This window comes from Cygnus olor, chromosome 5 (assembly GCF_009769625.2).
Source record: "Cygnus olor isolate bCygOlo1 chromosome 5, bCygOlo1.pri.v2, whole genome shotgun sequence".
Classification (NCBI taxonomy): domain Eukaryota; kingdom Metazoa; phylum Chordata; class Aves; order Anseriformes; family Anatidae; genus Cygnus; species Cygnus olor.
Window position 1 is genome coordinate 32,083,440 of NC_049173.1, and position 20,129 is coordinate 32,103,568.

Consider the following 20,129-nt stretch of genomic DNA (forward strand, 5'->3'; position numbering starts at 1 on the left):
TGAGGGAAAGCAGAAAGAAAAGTGAACATTTATGGTATAAAACTCAAAAGACTAAAAACTAGCTACTTATTGCATCTGTTTGAAGCTGTTGCTGAGACGCATTGTGAGCTTGTAGGAGCTTTCTGCAGTGAACTTGTTCTGGGTTAGCAGTGGAGGAACTTGGTTCACTCAGACTCAAAAAAAAAAAGCCTCTGCCACTCACTCATACTGGTGCTAGCTGCTGCAAAGCTGTTTGGGAAAGGAATTATACAAAGAAGGAAGTTCAAAGTCATAGGTGAGCACTTAAGAATAAATGACTGCAGAATGTTAGCAGATAATGAACCAAAAAGGATGTTTAACAAGTGTGGACTCAAGAAGGTGGGGATGGACAGATTCAAACGCCATTAACTTAGGGGAAATTGAAAAGTGTCATAAAGCTTGTTTCCTGACTGCCAGCAAGAGCAAAAATTAACTTTTTACAGCACCTTGGATGGGCTGAAATATAGTGTCATGGACAAAGATCCACACCTCAAGAGATGTCATTGTATAAGCATTTGGATTTGCAGTCTCCTCTTTCAGTACCATGTCCAGGTAAAATATCAGGTGTATTATACAATAATAGCATGTGGGCCAGTTGCTGACATCCCCCCTCCCTCAGCTGAATAATTTTTTGCTGTCTGCTTTGTTCTAATATACATGAATGTGATGAAAGCATGCCTGCCAGGCCTGAGATGAGAGACAAAGAGTGAAGGATTAAAAACCTGCTTTGTGTTAAATACAGAAATTTACCTTGTTAGCTTGGCTACTTTCAAGGACTAATACTAGCCTTTCAAAACAAACATCTTAGAGGGAATTAGGAAGGACAAGAAGCTTGACTTCTATTCTCCCCCTGAGTTCTGATCAGGTTATAATTAGGGGTGGAGGTAGGTGTGGCCAGAACCTGCTGTGAGGACAGAAATGGCCAGCGGACAGGACCCCTGGTTACAGTACAAACAACCTGAAATTCCATGGGACAAAGTCTGAACAGACTTGTTTGTCCTAGGAAAAGACCGTGACCTGATCGTAGGGGGCTGCTTGAAGGTTTCCAGAAATAGTGACACGCCGCAGTTTATGTGAACATGTCCTCTAAAGAATGTTTGCACATCAGAAATTCCTGCCAAAAGCTGAAGTAATAGGGGAAAATGCAACGAGAATAAAGAATTGCTCAGCTGGAGTGTACCTCATAAATTTTGGTATGGATACCCAAAACCAAATGGAGTAGTAAAAAGAGAGCCTGTGTAATAAAGAACCTCCTTGAGGGGTGGGGAACATCTAATGGTCTTAAACTAATGTAATATTTGCCTGGAGACTTACTTCTATGGAAAACTGAGGTTTCTTTTTAACCGCGGAGGCTCTAGTTGAAACTTGTTATCCATACCATGCCAAAGGTTCTGCGTGAACAGAGAGTTAGTTGCACGTATGACCTAATAGCTGTGCCTCAACTTCAGGTCAGCAAAGCCTATGCTTCCCACAGAGCTTCTGGAAAAACATACAGATGTGCCTCTGTGGCTGATGGACAACACGATGAAAACATTATCTAGTTGTTGTTTTTAATAAAGCCATTCCTTGTGAAAAGCTTGTACATCTGTGGTTGGCAGATAATTAATTTAGTTCTGACATCTTCCTGGGAAAGTATTTCTAAAGCATCATGCAAAGCTTGGCTTTTATGATGATGATGAATTTTTCAGGAAGAGGAAGTTAAGGATTCCCTATGGCAGATCACACCCGTTTCCCCAAAGCAGAAGCTGAGCTTGCTCAACCCATTAATAACATTTCTGCCCTGTAGGCAGAATTTGGGTCTTGGACCCTGTAGAGCCCCCAAGCCAGCTGTGCTCTGTGGTGGCAGCTGAGAGTTGTGGTTAGCATCTAACTCTTGGTGGCGTTCCCACAGCCCTGTGTGGAGCCTGGGGCCGTTGGTGCTTCAGTTTACTTTCCATTTCCACTTCCCTATTCCCTCTGTCATTGTGGCTGGTTTGCTTGGCACAAAGCACTGAAGCAGGTGTGAGTAGATGTCAATCCTGCACCGGGACCCCCCCAGAGCTGTTAAAAACCATTGTGGATGCCCTGGATTCTCCTGGATGCCCTTTGCTCCTGCCCTGCTTGCAGACCTAGCCCACGGCTGCAGCTGTGGGGTGCTCAGCTCTGCTATTTCAGGCATGTTCTCCTTGACTGAAGTTCAGGCTGTGCACAAACTGCACAACTGGGGCTGCTTCAGTCTCATTTCTAGATCTGCTAGGGTTTTGCTCATGGGCAACAGTCTGCAAAATTCCCCTCTGCTTGTGAGGAAAGCTGGTGGTGGAGGTAAAATGGGCCTGAACACCACTCAGACCGTTGAGTAGTTGCTCCTAGGTAACTGCACAGAGGCTGGCTGCAGGGACACTCCGTGCTGGTCGTGGAGCTGAACCTGAGACAAGGCCACGAACCCCAGCTTCACCTATGGAAATAAGGTTGGAAAATACCCATTTAAAAATAATAATAATAAAAAAAATGCAACCAAGTGTTGCACTGCCACCCACTTCTAGGCTACAAGGAGCTGGAAAGCTCAGGGACTACAAGGGAGTGAATCTGTTTATCAACCTACCTAAGAAGAGCAAACAGATGAATACGAGAGGATGTTTCTGGACAAGATGAATAAATTCTTGCTGAAAGGAAAGTGGGGGTGAGGGTAGGGAACGGGGTAACTCTAAAAGACTGGCTGTTTTTTTTCTAGGGATATCTTGACTCAATAGCATGGCTGCAGTGAACTTTTCAAAACCAGATTTTAGGCCCAATCACCTTCTCAGTTGCTTTGAACACATCCATTTTAGTGGCCGTCTCATCCTGCTTTCCCTTGTCTAGTAACCCTCCTTGCACAGGTTCATGGTTTGCTGTCAGTCCCGCAGTTTGATGTAATTACAGCTGCAGCTTGAGATGTCCTTTCTCCAGAAGCAGCGTGGTGGGTCAGCACCTCTTCTCCAGTAGATGCGGAGGCCCATAATCTCTCCTCTTCAGTCTCAGCGCTTTCACTGGGTCCGGCTATTTATAGATCCTGTGATCCCTTCCTCCCTGTGTTTCCCTTCTGTCCTATCAGCTGGAAATCTTCCAGGTCCTGTATTCTTCCCCTTTGACTTCCTGAGTCTATTGTTCCTGCTTTCAGCAGGAGGCTGATACTGGAACAGTCCCTGTCCCCAGCTGTGATCGTGCTAGCCCTTTCTCTCAAATCCTCCTCAGGGCCACACAGGTGCCACACAGTTCCTGAGGAATGCTCCATCCACGCCCCAGTGTGCGTTTGTTGCACTTAGGGCCCTGCATCCTCCCTACGCATTGTGGCCACCTGCGGAGCCGAAACACTGCTACCTACTCACTCTCCACCCAAATCCCATTTCACAGTGGTGCTTATATTCTGTGGGAATCGTATATTTTCAAAACTGTTTTATAGTAAAGCAACAGCTTTCTTATTTTACCTTGCTTACTCTGTTTTTTTTAGCATTGCCTGCTTTGGGTCACTGTCTTCTGCTTTAGGCATGCTTCCCACTCTTGTGGGGCCTGCAAGCAACTATTCCCCTACTGGAGGGATTCAGTTCAGAAAACTGGTGAGTGAGGTGATCTGCAGGGAACATGGAGGTTACATGCCCACTGGAAAAGTCAGAAAGGTCACGTATAATAGGACAGCCCTTCCAGCTCTGTCCTCAAGCAAATCGGTGCCTGTGCTGTGGATTGCCCCTGAAAGGAGGCAGTGGCCAGGCAACTCAGAAACTCCAGAAGAGGCTCATTGTTCTGGTGTGAAAAAGGAGGCATTTCCCTCACTGTAGTATCACCATCTTCCCCCTTCTCCACCTCCCTTCTTCCTCCACCCCCAGGTCACTTGGTTTTTCAGCTTATGTAATTCCAGCATTAAAGTGCTTCAGTAAAGATGCTCAAAAGCACAGAAAACACTGTTTCTTAACTCCCATGTGGGCTGTCCCAGGCCTGCAGGCTGGCAGCTAAGCTAGTCCTCCCAAGACCAACACAAACTATAATTCTCAGAGATGGTGCCTTTTCTTCAAGGAGTTGGACTTCTTGTGACTTCAGGGTCTGCGAATGAAACCAACTCCTTTGATGGCTGCTGCCTGGGCCTCTTGAGTTATCTGAGAGGACAGCCAAGGCTTTAGGCCTTGTGCTGCCACCAGTGTTTCTGAAGTTTCAGCTGCTGCAGATGTTGAAGACTGGTGAGCAGCTCAAGGAAGCAAGTAATAGCCTCACGCCCTGCAAACTGAGGCAAAGCCAGGCTGGCTGTGAAATAAAGGTCTCTGCTGCGCTCCTGCTGAACAGCTGGGGAGCGCCATTCCCCTGGAGCTGCCAGTCTGGCCAGGCCGATGTCCCCCTGCCCGCAAACGGCCTGGGGAGCCCTCTCCTCCCGCAGAGCGCCCAGGTGAGACACACAGTGCTAGTGCATGGCCTTGCTGCTCACCTGGAAGGTCCCAGGGCCTACAGCGTGCTGCGGACAAAGGTGTGCAGGTAGCGGGGGTCAAAGAAATATGTGAGCTCCAGCACAGGGGTGGCTGGGGCAGCAACATGACCTCCACATCAACCATCAATCGTGGTGGCAGTGCCTTCGATGGGGCAGTGGCACCTGGCATCATGGAGATGTTGGCACCTGGGTCCTGATGTTCTGCTTGAGGACACAGTGGCACAGCAGCTCAGTCCCCACATTGCCATTGAAGGCAGAAAGGAAGAAGCAGCTGAGAGGCACTGTCTGGTGTCCCTAGGTTCCTGCTGCCACAGGCAGGAAGACTTCTCCAGCCACTGACACATTACCTGCACTGTAAACCCCAGCTCCAAAGTCAGTCGTTGAGAGCCACACGTTGTAATGGATCTGCCTCTCCAGCAACATTGCTCCAAAAGCAGCAAACAGTATTGTAAATCTGTCCTCCGCACACAGACTGCCTGCCGAGGCACCAAAGGCTGAGCTCAGGGCTGGTGTCGGAGCTGGAGACACCTGCAGTGGAGAACACAGAGGAAGCTGAAGGAGAAAGATTTCATGAAACCGTGACCTAGGAAGAACTTGAGCAATGAGGAAGCAGCTACAAACCCTAAAGGCCACCTGCTCCTATGTGATCTGAGGGGTAACAGACTCACAAAGTACTCTCCTCCCCTGTGGCAGGCTGATTTGTTTTTCTGTCACAGAGACTAACGGATTCCCACCGCTCTTGGGTTCAGAGAATATGTTCCTCTCTCGCTCCCTCTGGGAGTCTTTTTTGGCCTTTGCTCTACCCAAGGTTTCACAACTAGGTACTGAGATCTGCTGGTGTGCAGTTCTCTGTTCCCTAAAGAAGTTATATTACCCATCATCCCAGTTGTGCTTCTTTCCTTCTTGCCTACGAGAATGTCTGCCAGTCACCCAGATGCAACCTGCTGCCCCCGCTTTCTCTGGTTCCCAGCCTTTCTGCTTCAGGCTCATCACTGAACACGACCTCATTTACCAGATGAAATGCTGTGTGACACAAGGCACACTCCAGTCCCCGCACTGCTCTGTGGCTCTCCACTGCTCCTTATAAGCTTCCCCCTTTCCTGCGGCTCAGTATGGCACTGGACACAGCAAACCTTGACTGTCCTCTTTATAAACCGCTTCCCAGGGCTGAACATCTGTCTTTTATCAGCCTATGACTAATGGCTAAGAAGTTTATCGACTGCCCTCTGGGAGACAGATGCAGCAACTGTGCCCTGGCTTGCTGTGGGGTCTGGTTAAGGGTCATTTTTCTCACAGCTTCCATCCCTTTCAAGGCCGATAGCAGACCCAACACAATTTTCCCAACGTGCCAGCAAACGTTTTTTTGTAACCTATTCGCCTCCCGCTTCCCATCCCCTCCCCATCCTCTGGGCTTTCCAGAAGTGCCCCCTCATGGCTGGGGAGCCACTGTGACTGCTAAGAGCCTGCGGCCGTGGAACTGCACAGCCAAGAGCTCCAGCTCTGCCATGCTTTAGGCAGACAGGGTTTATCTGACTGCAATGAGGCAGAAGCTCTGCACTTCTGCTAGGAGACTGTGCTGCTGCCATTTCCATTTTTTACCTACCTTGTAAGCTAGAACAGGAGTGATGTCTGCTGGTGAATCAGTCTTGCTGGTGCCAACTCCTGCTGTATTTTGGGGGACCTCAGGGTGTGCGTTGCTCCTGGGATGGCTTCTGTGTGGGAGAAAACAGTGGGTCATTCCAAGAACAGTTAAGTCTGTGATGAATAAATCATCCCCAAAGGCATCCCCAAAACCTTCCATGTCCCCAGCACCTGTAACACCAGGTGGAGTGTTTCAACCCAGACCTTTGAAAATAAATATTTGCTTACAAGAGTGGAAATGGAGTTACGAAAGGAAAGCATGAAGACACACGTGCATGCACACGCACAGAGAGTCACTTAACAGGTTATCGGCAGCAATCAGGACTCACGCTCTAGTTACCGTTTCCATCAAGCCCCAGCAGTTTTGCCTGGCAGCCCAGCAACATCAGCTGATGCAACTGAGAGGGACAGTCCTCTCCTCTCCCCGTCAAGCCTTCCTAGCCCTTCCCTTACTTTCGCAGTCATGGGGCAAAGAGGGAGACCAGCTCAGCCACCCAGCTGCCAGAGCGGGTGCAAGCGGCATCACGTGCAGCAGGACCGGCCTTTCGGCTGCGGCACAACCCCAAACTGGATGAAGCCAGCCATGACTGCTCCTCGGTATCTCCCGAGTTACCCACCCGCCGTCTTCCTTCGTATGTTCCTTCTACCTTTGCTGGATTGTCTCCAAACCACAACATTTGTAAGACTGCAGTAAAATTGTGTAAGTTGTAAACCTTAACAAAATATTCACTCTACACATAATGTATTAGCTCCTTATCTTAAATCTTGCTGGAAGCATTGTACAGAGTCAGTGTGTGACGTGCCTGCCTGCCTTTGTACAATGCTTTTCCTAGGGAGGCAGTTACTAATTGCACTGGCACACTGGCAGACTGGTACCCAGTATCTGTAAACTGGCTGGTTTAAAAACAAAACAAAACAAAAAAAACAACCTTAAGAATTGCTCCTCTCCCCAGGGAATCACTAGATTGCTGCTACCCCACCACTCGCATTGTGATCCATGGGAAACTGTCTCTCCCGGTTATTTTGGGGTAGTTTACTGAATTTCCTGCTCCCTCCCCTATTCTTCTCATTCAGCAAAAGCACGAGAGGCCAACAGGTCCGACTGGGAGGGCAGGACACAGCCAGCACCCTCCCTCTCCCACACAGTCCTTGCAGCCCGCAGCCTGCTGGGCAGTGGAAGACAGCAAGGCCCCTGCTCCCCTTGGCCACCCTGCTTCCAGACATCCCCAGAGGGGCACCTTCTCCTTGCCTTGGCTCAGACCTGCAAGTGCAGGGCGGGTTTTACCCCAGCACAGCACTTCGCTCTCGAGCCTCCCCAGCTCTCGTCTGACTATCCTTCTGCTTTGCCATTTATCCTTCCACGGTAACCTCACACTCAAACAGCAAGACTTCTGTGCTGATAAAAGCATCCCCAGGGGTATGGCAGGCTCCAAGAACAAGCCTGGTCACCCTCCTTTGCTCTCCTGGATGATGCTGGGGACTGTCACTTCCTAGCAGCAGTAGCAGCAAGGAGATCTCTGATTATGGGGCTACAGCTGGCTTGGGGTCTGGTGTCACAGCAGTCAGGAAGAAAGAGGCAAATGTCAGATGTGATGTAGACGGACATGAAAGCTGAGGGCCAAAGAGCAGGCTGCCGGCTTGCAGCTCAGAAATTCAACAGCAAAGCACATGAGATGCAAGAGAAACAGATGCAGGAAATAGCAAGAACTGCAGTGACAGCACACGCTCGCAGGGAACAGTCAGCAGCAGGAGGTCTTTCCTGTACTGACAAAGACAACAAAAAGAAGCTGACTGTTTTTCAGACCAGCAGCATGCTCTTCCTGCTGTTTTTATGTAAAACTGATGGACAGGATCAGCAGTCTTGCCAGCACTTGGAGCAAACAGCATGGGCTGGAAGGCTTGCAAGGGACACAGCTGAGGCAAGGAAGCTCAAGGAACCCTGCTGTAGCAAGTCTTCCTTGGATACAGCACAATGAGCTTAAACCGTGCACCCTTCACAGAGCAGAGCAGCCCGCACTGTATCTCCAGATGCCTCCTAGCACAGACAGGCAGGGACATCGCGTGACACTGACCTACAGACTTCTGAGGCTGCCTGGGCTCATACCATTTCTCCCTCATAAGCCCCAACTGGGGTTAACACCACCATGAATAGATTCTGTCCCTCCTGGCCCCTGCACAGCATCTCCACCACAAGGCCAAGCACAGACCCTGTCAGAATAAAGCCAGCAGAGGAGGGGAGCAGCAGCACACAACAGATAGGGCAGGAGCAAGCAACTCAGGCTGACACCGCTCAGGCCAGCAGAACACCACCACTCCCAATATACGCTCATCGCTTGAGCTGGCTTTCAGCAAATGCTCCTCTCCACAGCAAGATGCAGCTTCTGCAGCCTCCACCGAGCCACTGTACACTCCATCTCTTGTCCCTCGGTCTGCCTTCAGCTGCCAGGACGCTAACAGCACTAACAGGTCTTAATTGCCCTGAACAGCCCCACCTGGAGCATTTACCCACAGCCCCTGCCCAGGGGTGGGCAGGTGGGTGGGTGTGGGCGTCCATTTAAGCTCAGCCCAGGGCTATTGCCTCCTGCTTGAGCTAAGCTGGAGGAATGTTGGAGTCTGGCTGTGCCATTTAGACCCTGCTGAGCTAGAGCCTGCCCTGTAGCTCACTTCACCTTGCCACCATGGACCTGCCTGGTAATTGCTAGACCTCATCCTGAGCTGTGAATTGCCTTCCTAGCTTGACCAACCACAGGCCTACCTCATTGCCAGGGGCTTGCCTGGCAATCTCAACTCTTGGCTGCTACCCTGGGCCTGCCCTGCTTGCTGGGCTCAGGTATTGTGGGGATGTGCCCAGGGCTGCTGAAGGTGCAGCCCTACCAGGAGCTCCTCTCAGCTCCCCTTTTGCTAGGGCGCAGCCAGCCCTTGCTGCACTCCACTCTGGCTCTCCTGGTACGTGCTCAGACAGCTGCACCGTGAATGGGATCGGGGAGCTCAGCTGGTTTAAAAATAGCTGTGACAAAAAGCTATCAGTTACTTTCACCTGAACTGGTTCCCCAGCACTGCCTGAGTAACCCAGAAATGGGCATGCAGAAACCACCGAGGTAGCAGCGTTAAGAGCACCGCACGGCAGGCTGTGAGGCAGGGTGCAGCCAGGAATGTGCTACACTGGGCTGGGCAGGCCTCACCTCCCACCTCAGGGACTTATCTTGGGGAAGCTCAGATCAAATGTGTCAGCAGAAGCTTCTCCTCTTACTGTAGGGGCAACCTGCCTCCTAGATTGGGTCTCGGCTGGGTGTGCAGTGAGGCCTCTGCTGATTCCGAGTGCTAGGCCTAATTCCTCTGCTAGACCCTGTGGTTTTTAGGGTCTTTTGCCCCACAATTCAGTTTTTGATTGTATCTGTATGTCCTGAGATGTTATGGATCTTGCTAAGATCATGTATCATAGGTTCCTATCGCAGTTAATTCTACAGTCCGCTTGTGGAAAAAAGGGAAACAAGTGAAAGGAAAGCCTTTAAATTTAAACTGAAAGTCGCCTTACCCAGACACTAGCACATTTACTTTTTTTTTTAAGCAATAATTTGGCGTGACAGAGCAGTGTCCTCCTGGAGGTGACAAAACACCGGTGCCTTCCACCTCAGTAACACCCTGACACCGCCGCACTTCAACCCCCTGTCGCCCTGCGGTGCCTTTTCCCCTGCCGTAGCCCTAAGGGGCTCGGTGCCAGGAGCCCCGAGGCACAACACCCCTCACAGATGACCGCCCCGTGCTGCCGCCGAGCCCCCCGAGGGCGGGCGGGGGGCGGAGGCCGGGCCACCCCCCTCAGAGGCCGGGCCTCTCCCCGCGGCCCGTTGGGGCCCGGCCGGCTCCCGTAGCGCCGCCCGCGGCTGCGGTGGCGTGTGGGAAGGAGAGACGATGGCGGCGGAGCCGGGCCGGGCGGAGATCCAGGCCTTCTTCAGGCGGCTGCGGGCGGTGCCGGCCAACAAGGTAACGGGCGGCGGCGGGCGACCGCTCCCCGGCGGGGAGGGCACGGGGACGGGGACGGGGACGGGGACGGGGAGGGAGCCGCCGGCCCCCCGCCGACCGCTGCCTCCCCCCCGCTCTAGTCCTGCTTCGACTGCGGCGCCAAGAACCCGAGCTGGGCCAGCGTCACCTACGGCGTCTTCCTCTGCATCGACTGCTCCGGCGCGCACCGCGCCCTGGGCGTGCACCTCAGCTTCATCAGGTGCGTGGCGGCCACCGGCACCGGCACCGGGGCGTCCCCGGGGGGTCCCCAGCCCCGGGGGCACCGCGCGGACCCCTGCGGGGGCTGAGGGCGCCGGTCCCGGCAGTAAAGGCGAGCACAAGTCCTGCTTGTAAGGCAAAAAGGAATTTAGGTTTGCCTTTTCTGTGCTAGCCCGCTGGGGGAATGGTTCTGGGTTCCCACTGTCAGTGCTCGGCAAAGCTCTGTGGGTGACGGAGCCGCCGTCTGTGGGCGCTCGGATAAGTTGGGTAACCGGTAGGAGAGGCGTCCCGCCGCTTTGCCTCACTTGGTGGTTTTCTCGCGTGTTTCGTCATGTGTCCTGCCCCGGCCCGAGGGCTGAACATGACCTTTTCGTGTCGCAGTGAGATCAGATGCGGAAAGAAAGCTGTGGGTCGTGCCGTCCTGCTTCGCGCCCCACCCTCTCAACAAGCCGTGCTAGTGAGGCGCCTTATAAATGTGAATGCTGTGTTACTTGCGAAGCTGAAACTGACTTTATTGCTCACTTTAAAAGTTCAAATCGGTTCCTTCTGGGAGTGAAGAAGTTACCAAGATGTTCTTCCCCCTTTGCCACCCATACTCTGCTGGGATAGAAGTGGGATATCTGACAGTTCGAGCTCAGAGCATGCTTTTGCATTTGGCACGCCTGCCTATTAATAGGAATAACTTGTTCTCGCTCAGGTCCACAGAACTGGATTCTAACTGGAACTGGTTCCAGCTGAGGTGCATGCAAGTCGGCAGCAATGCCAACGCGGTAAGGAGCCTTTGTAGGCGTTTTGCTTGCTTTCTGTTTCGCTAAGCCACATCCTCCGTTCCTTGTCCCTTTCCTTTGTAGCTTTCTGGGTATCAACCTCACTGCCGTGGGGTTCATACTGTGTGCTCAGAATTATATCCTCTGTCTTTGGGAATCTTCCTCTTCCTGTTGTGTTTGTGTCATGTCTAATGCTTGCTTGAGTATGACCTGGCAGCCAGGAGACTGAGTGTTGTTCTCTTTTCAGACTGCTTTCTTCCGTCAGCATGGCTGCACGACAACAGATGCCAATGCTAAGTATAATAGTCGAGCTGCCCAGATGTACAGGGAGAAGATCCGGCAGCTGGCGAGTGCTGCCATGGCCAAGTATGGCACTGATGTAAGTCTAAGCAGCTCTCTGCTGTTAGACGCGTAGAACTGGGTGCTGAGGCTTGTACGATAGCTTCTTCTTTCCTCTCTTCTATTCAGCTGCTCATAGATGGACTGAGTGGAGCCCCTGGGCATTCCCCTGACAAGAGCGATGCTGATTTCTTCATGGAGCACACGCAGGTGAGAAGCTGTCTAACCAGACAGCCTTAACAGCTCACACATAGCCGGCTGGTCACCCAGGAGCCCGGAGAGGTGGTAGGAGCAGTCCTGCTTAGATTGGAGGGATTTTAAGTTGTATACACATTCAGCAGGAACATGGAACAACTAACATTCAGTCATCAGCCTGGTATATAATCCATAGATCTAAATATTTCCACGTGGGGCCTGTAATATCCATGACCTTTCTCTTTGAAAGTATCTTCATCTTCAAGGGATACACAGAGTCATCAATTACTCCCTAGAAAATGCTTTTTCTACTGCTTTAATGCAGAGGCTGTGGCTATTACTTGAAACTTCTGGTTTAGTCAGCTTTCCAGTGCCTACACCTTGGTAAAGTTAGATTTAGGCAAGTGCTTCTACAATGCAAGGTGGACTATCTCAACTGAATATAGTGATGTGACAATGTGACAACTAGTTATGTGGTAGTAAGGACAATGGAATTCACAGTTATTTTCCAGGGAGACTCATAGTCCTGCTTTCGGCTGAGATAGAGTTAATTTTCTACAAAACACCCCCCCAGTTTCATTGTTCAGCATGACGCTGTGCCGTGTGGGACATCCCTTTGGCCAGTGTGGGTCAGCTGTCCTGGTTGTGTCCTCTCCCAGCTTCTTGCACCCCCAGCCTCCTCCTAAATCCAAAACACAACACCATACCAGCTCCTAGGAAGAAAACTCTATCCCAGTCGAAACCAGGACACTCATCAGCTTAGCTTCTGGCTTCTCTCTCTTTTTTTTTTTTTTTTTTTTTTTTTGGTCCCTGGTAATGTGTGGACAGGTTCACATCCCCTTATCTTCAGTGAAGGCATAGTCTGGAGTGTGGAACGTGGGAATGTGTTTTCTTGACCTCAAACAGCATGCAGGTTACTGAACTTAAAGTAAGTTCAGGATGGTTAGATTCATTCATTTTCTGCAAATCATTGGAATGAGCATCTCTTTGCAGTCTTCCAGTACCTGGGATGTAGCAGATGCCAGCCAGAATCTTGCACAGTCTTCCCTGGAGGTGGAAAAAGCACCAAAGTCATCGGAAGGCAGTGAAGTGTCAAGTGAGTTCCCTGCTTTATAATTTTCTCAAGAACCTGACTTAATTCCCAGGAGAGTACAGTTCTGTACCACAGTTGGAAGGGCTAAGCTTTTTCCCTTGGTTCAGGCTTGAAGAAACTGTGTGATGTCTGATGTTAAGTTAAATTAGTGGACACTTAAAAGAACAGCTCTGTTTGGGCTCAGGGAGTCAGTTCTTTGCATTTCCTGAAATGCATGAAATTCATGTTCAGTTAGGGTTAGTTGCCCTGTTTCTGTACTTCCAGACATAATTCTTCATTTAAACACTTTTCTCTACCCCTTGAATTTGATTGTTCTATATTCACATGTTATTTTCAGACCTGAAAACTGTTCCTAGGGTGAATTACAAAGAAACCAAGAAAGTGGGAGCACAGATGTAATTTGAAACAGCTTTGTGTATTCCCTTGCTGGAGTATTTAGTTTCTTTTAATGCGTTAAGGGCACTGCAGAATGGATAACTTGCTCTGTGGAGACTTAAGGTAGTTGCGCTTGGGAAATTATACCTTTCAAATGGAAATTAGCTTGTTGAGGGGTTTTCTGGGTGATGGGGGGCAGAGGAGGTAGAAGAGATACAGCAGAGCTGTGAGCACACAGAGAGAAAAGGGGGAGAATTTCTCTGAATGTTCTCTTCTGGTCTTGTGCTCGCAGATCCCAGCCAAGGCCCATCTATTGACTTGTTGAGCACATCTCCTAAAGCTCCTCTAGGTAAGTAACACTCTTCAGGATCTCCCAGATCAGTCTTGCTGTTAAACATAATGTTCTGTAGTAACCTTAGTGGAACTGGAACTGAAGAGCCTATTTTCAGAATGTTCAAGGTGCTTATCTTCCTGTGGAGCAAATACTGAGGATCTCCGTAAATTCCAAAACCAATCCACAGCTTATTGGAGGTTTCTTGCTCCTTTGGATGATTGAGTCCAAAGCTGTCTCATTCTCCAAAGCTTGTTTTCATTTCTGGGCTTTGGACAAAATTTGGTATGTGCATATCTGGAACTTGGTTGATCAAGGCCACGTGGCTGTTTTGTGTTTCATTTGGCTTTTTCCCCCAGAAGCTTGGAACAAATACGTATTTAGTTTGCTGAGTAACAGGAGTTTATATCTGATTGTCCCCCACCATTACTGTCCTGGCCACACACAACATATAGCTGAGCTTCTTTCCTTACCAAGAGTGTGTTCCTAGTCCACAGGGGGCTTCATCCTGGGTGGAAAGCCTGTGTCCTTAAGCGTCTGTTCATTCCCCATGTTTGTTTCTTCTCAGACGTGTCCATGTATCTATCAACACAAGAGCCTGCTCCTGCCAGAGGTAACTGGCTAACAGCTGGCCTGCTCTGGCTGCTTGTGACAACTCTGCCTGCCCCTTTTGTAATTCTGCCTTCAATAACTTTAGCTTCTTGTGCTTAGAGGGAGAGAATGAGCCAAAGCTTACATGTATCATATTGGGATCTAAACCAGCTATTACTTCTCTGGAAATGGATCTTACTGTTATTTCTATTAAAACATTTCTTGACAGTAATCAAAAAAAAAATCAGGAACAGTATGCTGAAAACAGTCTGATAGTGATGAATGTCCCAAACCCCTTATTTCAAAAAAAACTTATGGTAAAATGAGATAAGATCATTCTTGACAGCCTTCCCAGTATCTCAAGTATGGATTGACAAAAGTCACGTGGGTGTAGAAAGCAAGGAGACAGTTCTGTGGAAGAAAATCCCACAAGGGCAGTAAGGCTGGAGCTACATGATGTTAAAAGCTGGAAAAGTGTCCTGGGTCCTGGGCAGTCCCTCTTTATGCTTGCTTTGTTCTTACACATTTTCCACAGGCACCTACTGCTTGGCTGGATCTTGGCTGTTTTACAGGTGTGGCGTGCTTTATGCCCTCAGAGTGACAGGTTTCTGGTAGAAGGTGTTGAGGAACCTGTTGCTTCTACAGCTCACTGCACTTTAGGTCCATTTTGTTGGTGGTTTGTACATGTAAACATAGCTTTAGGGTTCCTGCTTTTGTCCCTAAGGCACTGGTGAGACACTGACCTTCATGTGGCTCTGAAACTTCATTTTCTTGGGTTTATGTGTGAAATAAATCTAGTGCCTCTAGCAACCCTGATCTGTACTGGACAGGGTCGCCAACTGCATGACACCTGGAGGAGCTTTTTGAAGGTCTTAATTCATTTACAAGCTTCTCCAGGGTTGGGCATGCTTCTCTAGGACACCAGCCTGCAATTGTGGAGCTTTTCAGTGCATCTTTCTTGGCTGGGTGAAATCACCTAGCCTTCTGATGCGAAGCTGCATGGTGTGCCCTGGATTCTGTAGCAGCTGGACTGTGGTGGATGTTTGTGTGGGTTCCTGATTACTTTTGGCTTCTTAAATTAATTCATTTCTGTTTATTTGCTGTTTCCCTCCTCTTGCAGAACTTAAATCCTCCCTCATTGGAAAGAAGAAGCCGGGAGCTGCCAAGAAGGGGGTATGTCTGAGCTCTTCTTTTCCGGAGAGGAGGCAGAGCACGTCTCATATTACTGCTGTCCTTTCCCTGGTCCTTTGCTTTCTGCCCTTAACCAAGCTGTCTACTGAGAGATCCATTTGGGGAAGGCAGAGCTTTATCTCATTGCCTCTTTTGAAAACTAGCTTGTAAATTAATGGACAAAAACAAATAGGGTTTGGATCATTACTTGTTACAGTTCGGAGTGCACGTGGCTTATCTCTTCACACTGGGCACTGGTGTGGGTCAACTCTCATGTTTTTTTTCCGTCCTCTGTTGCAGGCTGTACTGGGGCTGTAGGTTGTGACTAAACAGGGAGACCGAAAGCCTGAACTGCTGGTTTTCTTGTACTATGAACAACTTAGGGGGAAGAAGTCCTTTTTGTATGTTTTCTTTTTTTTTTTTCTTTTTCAGCTGGGTGCGAAAAAAGGTCTTGGAGCCCAGAAAGTGAGCAGCCAGAGCTTCAGTGAGATTGAGCGGCAAGCCCAGGTGGCAGAGCAGCTGAAGGAGCAGCAGGCAGCGGAGTCCAGGAAACAAGCTGAGGAGTCCATGTAAGTGTCCTGTTTGGGCTGTACACCTTAAGGTAGAAGTAACGTGTAGTTGATGCTGTTCATCCCAGGACTGCCTAATATGAGTACAGAACATCCCAAACCAGTCCTTACAGCGGGGTACAAGCTATATTGCTATATTTTCTTCAAATTATCACCTCTGGAAGATTTCAAGGAGCAGATATGGATTTATTTTTTTTTTTTAATTTTTCTGTGGGCCTTTGGCCAGGATTGATAAAAGCAAAGGCTGAACTGGGTGGGTATTCTTGTGCCTCTGTCCCAGGGGGTACAGAGGCAATGCCTACATCAAGAAGATCACGTTTGGCTAGAAAAGAGTTGCATCCCAGTGGAGGTGAGGTGGGGAGACAAGCTGCTATGAAGGGATTTTTGGCTGTGCTGTTATGGAACCTGGTGTTTTGAGGGGCTGTTGGGTTTACTCTTCCCCTTGTCCCTCCACAGTGTGGGCTGGGCCAGGGCAGAAGGGTAATGGGCTGGTACCCACTGCAGCTCTTTCCTTTAGAGTCACCTCGATGCGACTGGCTTATCAGGAACTGCAGCTCGATCGGAAGAAGGAGGAGAAGAAACTTCAGAACCTTGAAGGGAAGAAGCGTGAACAAGCTGAGAGGCTAGGCATGGGCTTGGTGTCAAGAAGGTACTTGGCTGGGGATGGCGTGGGGTAGAGGTGCTTTGGAACCACTCTGCTCTAGAATAGTTTCCTGAAGGCCTTAGCTTTCTGCTGTAGTAACAAAAGGAAGGGATTTAAACTGCTTGCGTGCTGGACTGTCTAAAAATGCTTCACACCCCAGGAGGAATGGACACTGTTCAGAGGTTCTAGCTCTCATTTGAGCTTTTCCAAAGTTGCTTGTGGCCTGTCAATGCCTAGCTCTAGAGTCCTGCAACTCCACAGATGTCTGCACATAGGCAAACATCACCCTACCTCCCTTAAGAAGGTGACTCAAGACTTTGAGGGATTCAAGCCTGATGCGTGTTAAAGGGGGCTGGCTCCCCACAACTTCCCTCCAGACTTGTGGCACCTGCCCTGTCTGTGAAGGCCAGATGCAGTTTTGAGGGAGACTGTTTGTAGGGGCTGGATGGCGTCATACCTGTCAGCCCTGACCGCCTGTTTGTTGCGCTAGCTCTGTTTCACACTCGGTGATGTCTGAGATGCAAGTCATTGAGCAGGAGACACCACTGGCCGTGAAATCTTCCCGCTCCCAACTGGACCTGTTTGAAGATGCTGGAAGCTTCACATCTGGACCCCCCAAGTAAGACTAAGCTTCAGTGTAATGTTTAGCTTATTCCTGAATTTAATATCTGGCTTAAACTACCTATTTTTGGTATCTAGGTACAAATATAGTCCCTTCTCATTTGAAGATGCCTTTGGCTCACGATGGGAAACAGACTCTTCGTGGGGTGTTGACAAAGAGGAGGAACCGGAGGTGACAGTTTCCAGTATTCGGCCAATTTCAGAGAGGTAAAGCACCTGCTACCGTACTTTCCTTGTATGGGACAAAGGGATGGGACTAGGAGTTGTGGGAGAGATGCTACTGCGTTGTGACAGGATCCGAGCCTTAGGCTACAGAAGATCACTTGCATGGATAATCCTGAGAAAAGGGACCTTCGTTGAGAGATCCTTTGGGCACTTCTTTTCCTGTTGTGTCACAGCCTTTATGGTCATCAAATGTGGTCTGTCCTGGGGTGGGGGGAGGAGAGAACTCTGGTATTAGCTAGCCCTTGGAGTTTGTTGATCTCCTTCAATCAGATGGGATATGAGACACGTCTTCTCTACTGTGTTGGTGAAGCTTAAGCTGAGATGTCTCCTCTCTTGCTTCCTCAGGCCCACTAGTAGAAGAGATACAGAGAACAGGACATCAGTTGTGGAATCAAATGAAGCTCGGCAGAAGTTTGCAGGGGCTAAAGCTATTTCTTCAGATATGTTCTTTGGGCGGGAAGCAGATGCTGAGGTAAATGCACTTTGCAGTGCTCTGACTTCCTCTTCTCCTGTTTGCTCAGGTTGTTCTTTGTTTCGTTCCTTTACCTATTTTCTTTGTTTTCCTTTCTTCTGCAGTATGAAGCCAGATCCCGACTGCAGCAGCTCTCAGGCAGCAGCGCTATCAGTTCTGCAGACCTGTTTGGAGAGGCTGAGAATGTGCACTCAGGTTTGTTAGCGCTCAGTGGGTTGAGGAAGGGCGTGCAGCTTTGGAGGACCTCAACAGGAGGGGGTCAGGGTATTCTCTGGAGCTGGGGAACTCGAGCCTTACTCCTCCTGGTTCTTGTAGGTGGCGTGTCAATTGGAAATGTGCTGCCTGCAGCCGATATTGCACAGTTCAAGCAAGGAGTGAAGTCAGTTGCTGGCAAGATGGCTGTCCTAGCCAACGGGGTGATGAACTCCCTCCAGGTGAGGTTGCACCACAGCACCTTCAGATAGGTTCTAGTCATGCTCAGGGACTTTTATCATATCCTGGTGATTCCAAGTGATTTCACTGGGATTATCATTGTCTTCTCAAATTATATGGAAAGTGCCAGGTAGAGATGAGCCCTTTGTAGCTGAGGACTCGATAGCTGAGCAATTCCAGGTGGCCAGTGAACGCTACTTGGACAACATTATTCTTCTGCTGGACAGGTTACTGTGTTATGTCAGATATGCCTTTTCCCACAAATCTTTAAACTTAAAAAATTGAGCCCATTTTACCTCCTGTCTTTGCAAGGTGTCCTCTCTTGAGGTAACCTTTTGCTGACAACTTATGTCTTGATTGCATTAATCCCAAACCCCCATGACCTTGTTGTTTGCTTCTTTGGAGCTTGCACAGTGCTATGGAATGGTGTCTTGGTGTGTTTCCTCCCCAGGATCGTTATGGCTCATATTGATGACCCAGGAACTGCAACTCGCAGGGAAGCCAGCAGGAGGCACTGATGCCACCTTCGCCTGGAGTAAACTCTGCAGGATTGTCTTAGTTTGTCTGGGGTGGGTGGGAAAGGGAGAAGGAAAGCAGAAGGGGGCAGGACATGTCTGTGCCCAGGATGCTTTCCAAATATCTGGATTCCACTCTGCATTAAAATTCGATGTGCCCTCAGACCCACTGCTATCTACTAGCCAGTGGAGATGGGGATAACCTCACTGCTGTGAAAGATGTGGGAATTCCTGTGACTGCCCTGTCAGTGCTCCTATCCTTCTTGGCCCATCCCTTAGCTGACCACGTGACAGAGGAAATGGGAATGCTGTTTTTCTGAACATGATGTTACCTGGTCCCCACGGATGTGACTGTGGCTTTCTGTTCTGCTCAGTGCTCTTACTGCCTGATCCCAAGCAGGCTGCTGCAGCAGTTAACAGCATGGGTAAGGCATTTTCAGCTGCAAGGTTCTAGTGTGCATGGTAAGCCATGGTGTCACAATTCCTCTGTATTTGCAGGGTCTGCCTTTTACCATGGGATTATCCTTTTTATTGTCTTGTAAACCGGCATATATTGATGCGGGAGAACAAATCAAGCAAAGATTATTTTTTTTAGCTTTGAATCACATCATGAGCAAAAAAAGGCCCAGGCCATGAAGTACTATAAAGATATTTGCTGGACCCTTGGTTATTGTGTTGCCCTGCCCTATCTTCCATCCAGACTTGGACAGAGGGGAAGGTCCTGAAACCCTGGTTTAAGTGGGACGGGGGTGAGGGAGACTGTCCCCATGAGGACTGTAACTTTAGTCCTACTCAGGTGGGCTCTTTGCTTCTGAGTGTGGTTTCAACAAGAGCTGTTTTCCCTTTTCTTTATGCAGTTGAGGATCAGATAGGCCTTTCTTTTTCTTTCCCCCCGTGCTTATTTTGCAACTATTGCAAAATAACTGGATGAGCAAAACAATTCAATTGCGTGGGTTCCTGTCAGCAAACGCCCCCTCCAGGGCTGAGCCCCCACCTTATGCCAGACGTGCACGGACCCCCCCGGTCCATCGGGGGCTGCGTGGCGGCAGCCAAAGGGGCTGTGGTACCCCCAGGGCTGTGGCGGGGGTGGAAGTGGCTGAGGGTGAATGTGCTTGTGCGGGCGGTGCGGGCACGGTGCCATTTGTGCTGGGGGTGGCAGCGGGCCCCACCCGGGCGGGGTCAGTGTGGTGGGGCCCCACCAGAGGCCACTGGGGCCCGGGAGTGGGGCACAGACCAGAGTTTCTCAGGCTTGGCCCCAGGCCTTGCACTGCATGCTTTATTCCCTGGCTTCGGTCGTTACCCACTGCTGGGTGGGAGAGAACGTGCAGTTAAAGAGCATGCTGATAACTTACAATCAATAAATAATACCTCCCCCTACCTCTACAGCCAGGTCAGCAGTAGTTAAGGGATTACTCTTTAAATAGTTCCAGCACGTGCTGAATCCGCTCAGCTTAGGGCAGCGCTAAGCTTTGGGTTAACAGATCT

At 49.7% G+C, this 20,129-nt stretch overlaps 1 protein-coding gene and 1 long non-coding RNA gene across 4 annotated transcripts; one reads left to right on the forward strand and one right to left on the reverse strand.

Moving 5' to 3' along the window:
• Positions 1-54: 54 nt before the first annotated feature.
• Positions 55-9,772, reverse strand: LOC121071635. Its single transcript, XR_005820726.1, has 2 exons — positions 6,051-9,772; positions 55-4,975 (listed from the first exon to the last, which is right to left on the reverse strand). It is a non-coding gene; the product is annotated as an uncharacterized LOC121071635 (long non-coding RNA).
• Positions 9,773-9,909: 137 nt separating this feature from the next.
• On the forward strand, positions 9,910-19,304 carry ARFGAP2 (ADP ribosylation factor GTPase activating protein 2). Of its 3 annotated transcripts, XM_040560047.1 has the most exons (17): positions 9,910-10,069; positions 10,189-10,307; positions 11,004-11,076; positions 11,321-11,452; positions 11,542-11,622; positions 12,601-12,703; positions 13,368-13,424; positions 13,975-14,019; positions 15,118-15,170; positions 15,600-15,736; positions 16,254-16,385; positions 16,870-16,998; positions 17,079-17,207; positions 17,571-17,697; positions 17,802-17,892; positions 18,013-18,131; positions 18,581-19,304. In XM_040560047.1, exons 1-17 carry the CDS (start codon positions 9,998-10,000, stop codon positions 18,599-18,601), a joined length of 1,620 nt encoding a protein of 539 aa, XP_040415981.1. In that variant the 5' UTR covers positions 9,910-9,997; the 3' UTR covers positions 18,602-19,304. The 3 variants fall into 3 exon arrangements, with proteins under 3 accessions (XP_040415981.1, XP_040415982.1, XP_040415980.1); XM_040560048.1 differs by lacking the exon at positions 13,975-14,019; XM_040560046.1 differs by having other exon boundaries at positions 17,802-18,131; positions 18,581-18,851.
• Positions 19,305-20,129: the final 825 nt, after the last annotated feature.